The sequence below is a fragment of the Haliotis rufescens genome, unplaced genomic scaffold, assembly GCF_023055435.1.
Source record: "Haliotis rufescens isolate VD_foot unplaced genomic scaffold, xgHalRufe1.0.p SCAF_5, whole genome shotgun sequence".
Classification (NCBI taxonomy): Eukaryota; Metazoa; Mollusca; class Gastropoda; order Lepetellida; family Haliotidae; genus Haliotis; species Haliotis rufescens.
The window spans coordinates 47482921-47493711 of NW_025964223.1; the positions used below are offsets into that span (position 1 = coordinate 47482921).

The 10791-nt window shown below is 38.8% G+C and overlaps 1 protein-coding gene across 1 annotated transcript; it reads right to left on the reverse strand.

Moving 5' to 3' along the window:
• Positions 1 to 4253: 4253 nt before the first annotated feature.
• LOC124137132 (glycine N-acyltransferase-like protein Keg1) lies at positions 4254 to 10359 on the reverse strand. Its single transcript, XM_046503311.2, has 5 exons — positions 10053 to 10359; positions 7998 to 8114; positions 7165 to 7276; positions 6344 to 6461; positions 4254 to 5237 (listed from the first exon to the last, which is right to left on the reverse strand). Exons 1-5 carry the CDS (start codon positions 10125 to 10127, stop codon positions 4796 to 4798), a joined length of 864 nt encoding a protein of 287 aa, XP_046359267.2. The 5' UTR covers positions 10128 to 10359; the 3' UTR covers positions 4254 to 4795.
• Between the last annotated feature and the right edge of the window lie 432 nt (positions 10360 to 10791).

Below are 10791 nucleotides of genomic sequence, written 5' to 3' on the forward strand. Positions count from 1 at the left end.
ACAGATTGATCTGACGTTAACCAAACAAATCTTTTAATGTATCGGCAAGAATATAATGAATTAAGAAGCAATAATACTTACAAAGCTATATTTACAGACGGATCCAAGGACGGTGGTGCAGTTGCTAGTGCCACTGTCATTGTTTGTTTGTTGTTTAACGCTGCACTCAGCAATATTCCAGCTATATGACAGCGGTCTGTAAATAATAGAGTATGATCCAGACATTCCAGTGATTGACATTATGAACATCGATCCACGCACTTGGGATCGATGACATGCATCAACCAAATCATTGGAAGCCATATCGTCAAGATTACCAGACGACAGTTCATTATTTACAGCAGACTCCAAGGCAATGGTAACAGCTCTAAAATGTATAAATACTCAGTTTAGACATAAACAATTCACAATAGTTTCGTATTCCCTGTAATGTCTTCAGGTCATTGAGAATGTTTCCTATCAACATCCACTTTTACGTGAACTCCATAATGATCTTGCTACTGGTCAATGCGTCATCGTCTTTCGTTGGTTACCCCATGTTCCCGAGGCAAGGGAGTTAACTGACTTTCCACCCTTGCCGAACTTGGCTTGAATCGGTGGTCTCGATTGTAGCGCCACAAGTGGCGATTACGAGTTATGTCCCTTCTATGTCCCTCCAATTGAAAGGTTTCCACCTCTCATATCACTTACATTTGCAAAACGGAGGCGCCCAGTCAAGACGATCTGATCGATAATCGAGATCGTTATTGTAATCAAACGGGTCTTACTTCACGCAGTGCGACAAATCACGTAAGCACCTTGATTAAAACATGATTAGAACATGATGGGAATAAATATGTTGACGGTACACATGCTTTGAAATTTCTACAAAGCGACCGAAATCTGCACGGCAGTTTTCGGACCGGATGACGATTTCGTTACGCGATGTTGATTGGACTATGCATAGACTCTAGTTAAGCCAGATATAACTCCATAATTCCAGCCCAGTTCGGCAAGACCTATTAACATATGCTATCCCTTTGAACAAAAACAATTATCTCTGCCCTTCATCTAAAGAAGGTAAATCTTCGGTCGTCAAGGCTTTTGGTCTACCAATACTAAAAACCATCTATCTGCCAGCATGTTACAAAGTCACATTATATTTTGAATTAGTAAATAGTAAATAACATTACATGGGACTTGGACCTGGAAATTAGAAGAAGTTCTATACAATGGGAGAAGTTTATCAATGCGATGAATGATGGGAAGAAGCGTGGTGGAAAAACTCTCCGGGAATACAGACATCTTTGTAATAACCCCATCTCCCCCTAGCAACAAAGTGCCACATAAGAGTTACCGTGAAGACAGTGTAGGGGATAACCGATCGCAGGCTACCAACAAGTAAAACACCGCATTGTTTCAAGTGACTATTGGCATCTGCTACTCAAAACAATGTTGTAAACAATGTGTCCACACTTAGACTGGCACGTGCAGATGATAGTTGCATTGATTGTACGTTGATGATTTTGTGACTAGGAACAGAAATCTTATATTTGTTAAAAGTTAGAGCAGTGATTGCCAGCTCTTGTATCACTTTTACTCATTTGCATCTTGTTTCCATTTATTGTAAAACAACTTTCATCGTCGTGTGGTCCTCATCTTCCCGAGGCAAGTGAGTTAACTGACTTTTAAAATCAGTTAACTCTCTTACCTCGGGAAGATGGTGGTTCTCGACCACTCTGATTTTGTTATTTTCATATCTAGTTTTGAACTGAACAGTTTCGACTCTGTAACAGCTTGTTTACCCTCCAAAAGTTGCATTGATCATTTATACACATGTATTATAAACACATTGATTATAAATGCAACATTAACGCTCAAACCATTGCGAATGTAAATCGTAGTTTGAGGCCTCAGTGGTATTGTTTTGTGAGATGTCAACACTTGTGTGAATAATATCTTCTCTTGGAAGACACCGACTGATAACTGCATTTGTTTTTGAGAAGTCAACTAAAGAAGTTGGCAGGGATGAGAGAAGCCGCAAAAATGGGGGGAAATGGAGAAACGGGCAGTGATTAGGTACCCGCATAAAAGAGCACCTAACCAAATATAATACACGATACGAAAAGCGTGATTGATGGTGACTGCCGTATTTAAGAGAGGCAGAGGTGACACAGATGATGGCCCTGTGTCTTGTCGTCCTAAATATCCCACGTCTGTCAACCGCACTGGTATCGGATAACGTATCATAACATTTCGGATACAAAATTGGGATCAGTTTGGATCTATCTTAACTGAAACACTCCTCGTGAGCAAGCTGTTAGCTGCAAGATCTGTACCCAGATTGTCTTCACAAGATCCGAAGCTGACCAGACTGAATATATCCAGCCACCGTTAGACCAGTTATCAGCTTTCAACCATGAAGAGACATTTCTGCAATCTAAATTTCACAAATCCTAGTAAAGTCCCAATTGAGAATCTTGCAATATTCGGGTCTTATATAGAAAAATATACTACCATCAGTAAGTCACTTTAGAAGGATGCCCTTGCAGCGTGAACAAGGTACAGATCTTGATTAAAAACTGATCAAACTGACTCAGAAAACATTTGACTTGAACCATTATTGTTTAATCATCAGTTCAATAACACACATTTTGTTAATAACTGGTTCAATAAGGGTGTATATACAATTAAGATCTCTGCAACTCTAAAGGCTAAATGTCTTTTGAAGACTTTAGGGGGAGACATGTCAAAGGTAATTACTTAGACTTTTAAAAGGTTATAAGGAATATTCCCAGAGCCTGCAGAGAGACTGTCGATACTGTCCACGTAGCCAGGACACAGGAACTAATAAGGTTTGTTGAACTTAACTACACCCTAAAGATGCAAAATATGTCATGATGCACTTACGAAAGTGTAAACTGTACTGGTAGTATGTAAAAAATGGGAAAACATTAGATATTTCACAACCATGGAAGGTTATATTCACTGATTATAGATGTACAAAAACTACTAAGTTGGTCGATTTTCAATACAAGTCTATTCACCATATAGTATACACTAAAAATGATTTAGAAAAGATGAAAATAATAGATTACTACATTCTGTGAGGATGAAGCACAAAATAGAAAACACCTCCTTGTTTCCTGTGAGCATGTGAAGAAGCTCAGGAACTATCTGACTGTGTATTAAAAGAGAACTTGATAGCAATGTCATTGCAAGATATTGTTCAAGTGGAGCACTTTATTGCTAGAAAGAACAGCTGTGTTGCAAAGTTTGAGGAAAAATGGCCAATACAATTACTGAAATTCTTTAATACAAAATATTTGCTAGGTATGTATACATACACATTTATATTCATGCGCCAACCAATATCATACCTTGTCCATATGTTAAGAAATATGAATATTTTTCTGTCCAATTAATTATATGCATTCTGTCCGACTATCTCACAGTCACATACTACTCCTGACGATGTACAAGAAAACAAATATGCCTGACATGTGGAAATGTGACATCCTACTGAAATGGAAACAAAATTTGGAAAACAACACACACAAAATCCAGTTCAATCTAGTCAACCCTGGTTTCCAGAAATTTGGTAACCCTCTGTCGACTAAGGTCCTTCAATCGAACACACCCCATTTTATAACAGTTGATCACAAGCCTGTTTGACAGTGATTCATAAATACATGCATTTGACTTAGTCTGAATTGTACAATGGACTCAATGGACTTGTAACTTTTATTTCAATATTAAAGGGCAAGTTCACACGGAAATGAACCTATTTTTCTTGTACTTTTTCCACATTAAAAGTGTTAACCTAGAAGTGTCATAGACAAAAATATAAAAATATCACAATTAATTAACATATTTTTCGCATTAAAACTATTTATATTTTTCACATTTACCAAGTGTTCTATTTCCATAACAAAAACACCATGGCTTATGCCCCTTGCAATATGACATCATTGGTGCCAATTGATAAACATTATGACGTCATCATGCTTTGTTAGAGCCGCTTCACGTTGTGTAGGTACAGGTGTGTGATCTCAGATGCGAGCCAGCATAGTGTTATGCTGAGTCACCAGTGCGCCGGAGTGTGTCGTAGGCCATGTTGTTTTACCACAAACTGGTACTTGATATCTTTTGCGTTGAGAATAGACAGGGACCCAGTTGAATTGGCACCAATTACGTCATAAGCTAAGGGGGATAACTCAGGCCTGTTTAGCTCGAAAAACGAAGGCCTCATAATGGCATATCATTTTCACACTATTGTGAGCTTCCTACTTTCACTGTGAAAAAAATGAGTGTATATTTTCAAACACAGATACTAACTAATTCTAAAATTGCGTTTTGTTTAGAAAAAGAAAGAAAGTGAATTTTGCGTGTACACTTCCCTTTTAAGAAGAAAGACCTACATTTTTCCAACAGAGAAGAAACAAAATAGATGATATACTTGGCAGGAATGTCTGGAACAAGTGCTTGTAACCCATTTCTTCAAACCAAGCAGTTCGACTTGAACAATCCTTATCTTGAGCCATGACTAGTGGCCTTGAACTGATCGATGTGACGATATATGACATCAGCATTCACAAAAGAGGATATTGGTTTATCATGACTTCCAGAAGTAAGGGCTTCAGCTCACTGACAGATTAGGCAATCTCACCACCAAAATAGTAATATGTTATATTTGTGATATGAAGCAGTTTTATTGAACAGTATTATTCTGCTCCAATATTATGATTTCCCCTTTTCCCCAAGCTGATTGTGTGGATATTGTGACTGGTTTCAGATTATGTTGCCAGATTTATGATCAAATACAACAAGACTTGGGTCCTTTGCAGGTCCCTTTGGGTGTATATCTGATCCATACCACCTTCATGTTGGGTACGTGCTTAAAGCCAAGTCCTTCATGAACCTTGAGGGACACAGCATTACTCTCCTCAATCACAATAAATGCTTCCTTGCCAGTCTGAAGTCTCTTCTGTGCCAGATGTGACATGATGACTTTGGCGTATCCCTTCCCACGATGCTCCTCCATAACATGGAGCATACCAAGGGCCCCATAATGGTAGGACATGGCAAATCCAACAATGATGCCATCTGGATCATACAGACAGCAGGAAGGTAAACATGTAATGAGCTTGTTGATGTATGCAAGAGATTCATTTCCTCCTGTAAACTTCCACTCGGTGTTAACTAACTTGGAATCATCTTGGGTTAAGGGTAACAGCTTGAAGCCATTTGGAACCGGCCTGGAAGACAATGTGACATCTTATTCACTACATGATGCACCTAATCCCTCATTTATAAAGAGAAAAGAGAAATGATCAAACAAGGTATGGGACACAGGTGGCCTAATCGTCTGGGGGGCCACAATTAGCTCCGCAGAGTTGGGTCCCTTGGGCACAATGAGATTTCAATGATCGTGGGTTCAAATCCTGGTTTGCCCTGATTATGTTTTAGGTTTGTCAGCACCATACCCATGCTCATGGGTTTCACCAAAGTTGTAAAGTCTAAAACCTGCAGGTTGTCATCCCCCATTAAGCTGACAGTCTGTGATGTAACTGGAATACTGTTACTCACTCACTAACTAAAACAATGTATTCTGTGATAAACAAGTTGATTGGAACTGGTATTAAGATGGCTTCCAAACAACTTGTCCATATAAATCACTGTATTGTTTTACTACAGCATGCCTTGTTAATGCTATTTATTCCAATATCCTTCTCATCTTAATACTGGCTTCCAATCAGTTTGGGGGGGCACGGGTGGCCCAGCCATCTAAGGCGCTGCAATTCGCTGTGGAGAGTTGCATCCCTTGGGCACACCAGAAACCTATGATTGTGGGTTTGAATCCTGGTTCGCCCCAATGATGTTTCTAGATTTGTCAGCACCGTACCCATGCTCGTGGGTTTCACTAAAGTGGTAAACGTCTGAAGACCTGCATCAATTCGGGCTATCCTCCCACATTAAGCTGACACGCTGTGATATAACTGGAATACTGTTAAACCCAACTCACTCACTCACTCACTCAAATAAACTTGTCAATATCAATCATTGTATTGTTTCACTCAAGCATGCCTTGTTGATGCTATTTATTACAATATTGACATCAATCAGGCTTTAAACTTCAACCATATCTGTTGTGTCATTAACCATGTACATAACCTTTCTACTTCACATTTCTGTACATGACATCGCATATCGCAAATCATATCGAAGAATCGTAACCTTAGTACTTCCACAATGTTATTACACATAACTAACAATTAATTGAAATGCTCTATTAACCTTCTGAAAGTAGCATTTCTTCATTATTATTCCGACCTGAGTAGTCCCCCTTGTCTTACGAACTTACTTGACATTCAGACTCTCTTGTGTAACACACTGGATATAGCAGGGCTCTGAGGGATCACTGCTTCCTCCGTGACATTTTATTGCTTCATTTATAACTTTGGAAAATGTAGTGTCCACACCTGTAAACAAACATCAACATCTGTATATGTGATAAATAAAAATTATATGTACATTTGTAGGGTGCTAAATCGCCAGTCTGTGACATAAGCCACTAGTCCAAAGCCTTAGTCAAGTAAACTTTTTTTCTGTCAAGTGCGGTTAGCTCATGACAGACATTGTGTTCAGAGTAAAGTCTACTGAAGGGCATGTGGAAGGAGAGGTTGCGGCTTGTATTGTCACTGGCAAGCTGTAAAACAAGTTGTACATTGGTCTGATCAAAATATATATTGTAACACTTTCAACATTGTCAGTACTACTTGGTTATATGTTTAGCAAACAGCAAATAAACATCAGACAATAACATTATGTTACCTCATATAAACAGTGTATGCAGTGGAATGACCTATTAATAAAACAATTAAAAAAATCAAAATTAAAATAACACAACTACCGGTAGTCGTTTACTATCACATAAGGCTATCATTAAAACATTCAGTACTATCTCTTATCCAGTTATGTGAGAAAGTGATTGAGTATGTTGTTTTTTTCATTATTTTCTTTTTCAGCAATATTCCAGCAAAAAAGCAATATTTCACAGTTGGTACACCAAAGATGGGTTTCACACATTGTACCCATATGAGGAATCAAACCTGTCATGATGACCAAATGTGTTAACAACTGAGTTATACACATTTATATATCATTTATGCACAATCAACTTACATGCAAAAACAATGCCCTGACTCCAGTTGATAACTCCTTGTTGTTCTAAAAGTTCGGATAAGGCCTTCTCATCTTCGGCAGCCACATTGTAGATGTTGTTGAGAAACTCAAACTATAATTCAGTGTTAAGAATTAAGGGGGGTTCTTGAGGTTTTCTCATTGGGACTTGAGTTTTAAATCCTTGACTTTTCACATGATAGTCATGACAAGGACCCCATGCTAAATTTAGAATACTGAATAAGCATATATTTTATAATCCAAAACTGACATACACAGGACATATCTAGTGGGTGAAATCAAGTAATATCTCCTAGGAAATACTGCTACAATGAACTGCATCACAATACTTTCCATACATTGTGATGTCACTGGTTACCATGAAGTAACAGTCAAGTGGCATCACTATTCTCTCTCTCCACGCACTCGTTATTACTGTTTAGAAACTGAAAAAGTTGGAAGAACGCTTTTGGCAAGCCTCAGTCTTAAACATTTATTAACTTGTGTTGATATAATTATATGACATCAAAAGACCCCCAGGTGTGATTGTCTGTTTATCTAAAATGTGTCACACTGGAGAAGTAAGTCCAAGAATGAACTCTGTACCTGGGATGCAGTGTGACAACACATGTGATAACAACAGGCGTTCTAAACATTTCAGACCACTTATTCATTTGTTCAGCAGTGTACTTCACAAAATCCTTTAATCAGGAAATAATTCCAAACCATGTTCCAGAATTAACATCAAAAGATGAAACCATGTATTATTATTAACATTCAGAGCATTTAGTTCAGCATATCTCTAATCACTAATTGAGAAAATATCTGCTACCCACCTCCACAATCTCAGGATTTGGTTTGGTAATAACTGCCTTGAAGTCTGGCCATTTGTCCACAACAAAATCAAACCCTGTGACCACTGAGTCCAACTTTGTTATCACTTCATTGTATATCTGAAATAATACCACACACTTGCATTGTATTACCTGGAGTCGTGTAAATAAACATTAGCCTGGTAAAACAACATCCATTGTTACTAGTGCTGTGCGATCATGATACCTTTCTCGAGATCCGATACGTATCATGATACTTGCACGTGCATACTGGCATTCTGACAGGATGGCCAAATACCTGGCACACAAATGATTTACATTTGACAGTGTCAAGTATGGCACAATGGATTTCCCGGGTCAAAAACTGCAATTATGGAGTTGTAATTTGGCCTGACTAACGTGTCTATGCATTGTCCAGAAGGGACATAACTTGTAATAGCCAGAATTCTAGCCTAGTTCAGCAGGGGTGGAAACTGGACTTTTAGAGTCACCTAACTCCCTTGCTTCAGGAAGGTGTTTGGATCCACATCCTCTCCAGACCCGGCTGTAATGGCTGCCATTTGCGCTGATTGATCATTCACGTCAGCTCAACTTATTATTGCAGGCTGATTTATTCTTATGGCTTACATTGGATGAAAAAAGTACATATTTTTTAAACTTGTTAATGTAGTTTAACCTTTGTGTATTGTATGATACATATCTCCAAGTTGGTACGAAAGAAAAACATCATGGAAACAATCTGGAAAATAAAAGCAGTTGATAAATACCACTGTAATAAAACAGGAAGATTGCATGCAAAAAAAAGTTTATGTGTAAATATTAAGGCTTTAAGAATAAGATGAAACGGAAATGAAATGCTGGGTATCACTTTGTGCAGGTACAAACAAAAAGTGTCAACACTGGTCGCACAAAGTGAAAAAGCAGACACACTGGCAAAGCTAGCTCAAGCAAGCAAATCAGGAGGTGGCTATCCAAAATTCAACCCAAAGCAACACTCTACTTAAATGAAGGGAAAGTTGAAGCAGCCATCTCACGCCTCACAAAAAGCACTATGACAAGGTAGGCCCATCTTGCAATCAGCCTGAATTCATTGCTCACTTGCTTACTGGAATGTCAAGACCATGGCCCAACCCGGGCTCAGTAAAAAAGACAAGAATTGCAGTTAGATCCGCCAAAATGAACAAATTGCAAGGATTATCGATATTACGAAACAGGACTAAGTCACAGAATGTGACTGGCGATTGGTTAAAACATGTTCAGATTAAGTCACTCTCATTTCATTTTAAAAACTCCAAATTTTTAAGAGAAACCAAATGCCGCTCTCCTTCAGTCAAAAACAAACTAACCCTAACCCAGCCTTAAAGGAGAGGAAGAATAACTCTTAATACTATTCTTCTGAGGCTACTGTGTAATGAAGACCAAGGCAATCATTAATATTTGTAAGGAAATATATTTTTGTGTAGCAGACGCCACTGAGCTCCATACAGTGGTGGACAATGGACTGGCTTGGAGCAGAGTTTGGTAATTTTCATATTCTTAAAACAATACTTTATCATTATTCAAAAAAATTCGTATTGTGTATTGAAGTGAAAACATATTTAATGAAAAAATAAACTGCATTATTTCAGTACTCTTAAATCTGTCATTGTCTTTTTGTGCACGTGAGTGAATAAGCTAACAAAAACAGATACAAGAGTTACCCCCCTTTCATTCAACCAACACAAGCTCCTTCCCAGCGTGAACACCTTCGTAACACTCTCGGTAAAGCGAGATCCCCGAACGGGCTACACGGGAATATTTTGATAAATGTATTAAAATTAAACCTTATCTCAATAGTAGATCTACTGGTGGTTTTCTCTTTATTCATCAGAAGGCAGCATTACGCAATCGTCTAGGATCCCTAGCTCCTTTGCACATAAAAGATAACAGTCAACAAACCCGGTGTGTGGGTGGGGGATGGGGGATGGGGGTTGGGGATGGGGTGGGGTCCTGTCCCTTATTCCATCGTCATCACAGCATGACAGTTACGTAAAATGTTAAGCACAGTGAAAGTGTCACCTTGAAATATCTTGGCTTGTGTTGAATTCGGTCCCTCAGCTCTGGAAGTTTATGGTCTGCTAGAAAGACTGCCATGGCCTTGTGACGTGTTGAGAGGGGGTCGGCCTTCTTGCTCGAGATTTAAGACACGGCTCCACTTCTGCAATGCGACCCTTATCAACATGCACGAAATGGGTTCACATCCATCCTAGGAATAGGCTACATACTGCAGATGGGTGAAGATGATGTTTGTTTACAAAATCTCTGCCGCGCACAGGACTGCCCTCGTGTCTGTGTAGCGTGCGCAACAGAGGTAGGGGACCGGTCTATATCACACGGCAGTCTCCGGCCACGTTAGGTGGTCGACTTTTCTCTTTTAAGTAAACATATGCGCTTATTCTGAAATCAGAACAGAATGGTCTTATGCAAGCCTTTCGGAATATTGCTTTGCATATTGTTTAGCATAATTATGTAGATATGCTACTGCAGCTGCGACAGTTAGGTGCCTGACAATGTATCTTGATTGCACGGCGCCAGGCTGTACCCCCCTACTCTTCCACGCCCTAAAGGCGGGGAAGTTTACAGGTTAGAGTTTGTTTTTTATTTAAGGAGAGTGCCATTTTGGTTTCTCAAAAGCTGTGAAATGAACATGTTTTAAGCAATCGCCTGTCATATTATGTGACTTGGTCATGTTTCGAAATGTAGTCAAAGACATATATACAATAATCAAAGACGTATATATACAATATCTATATACGTC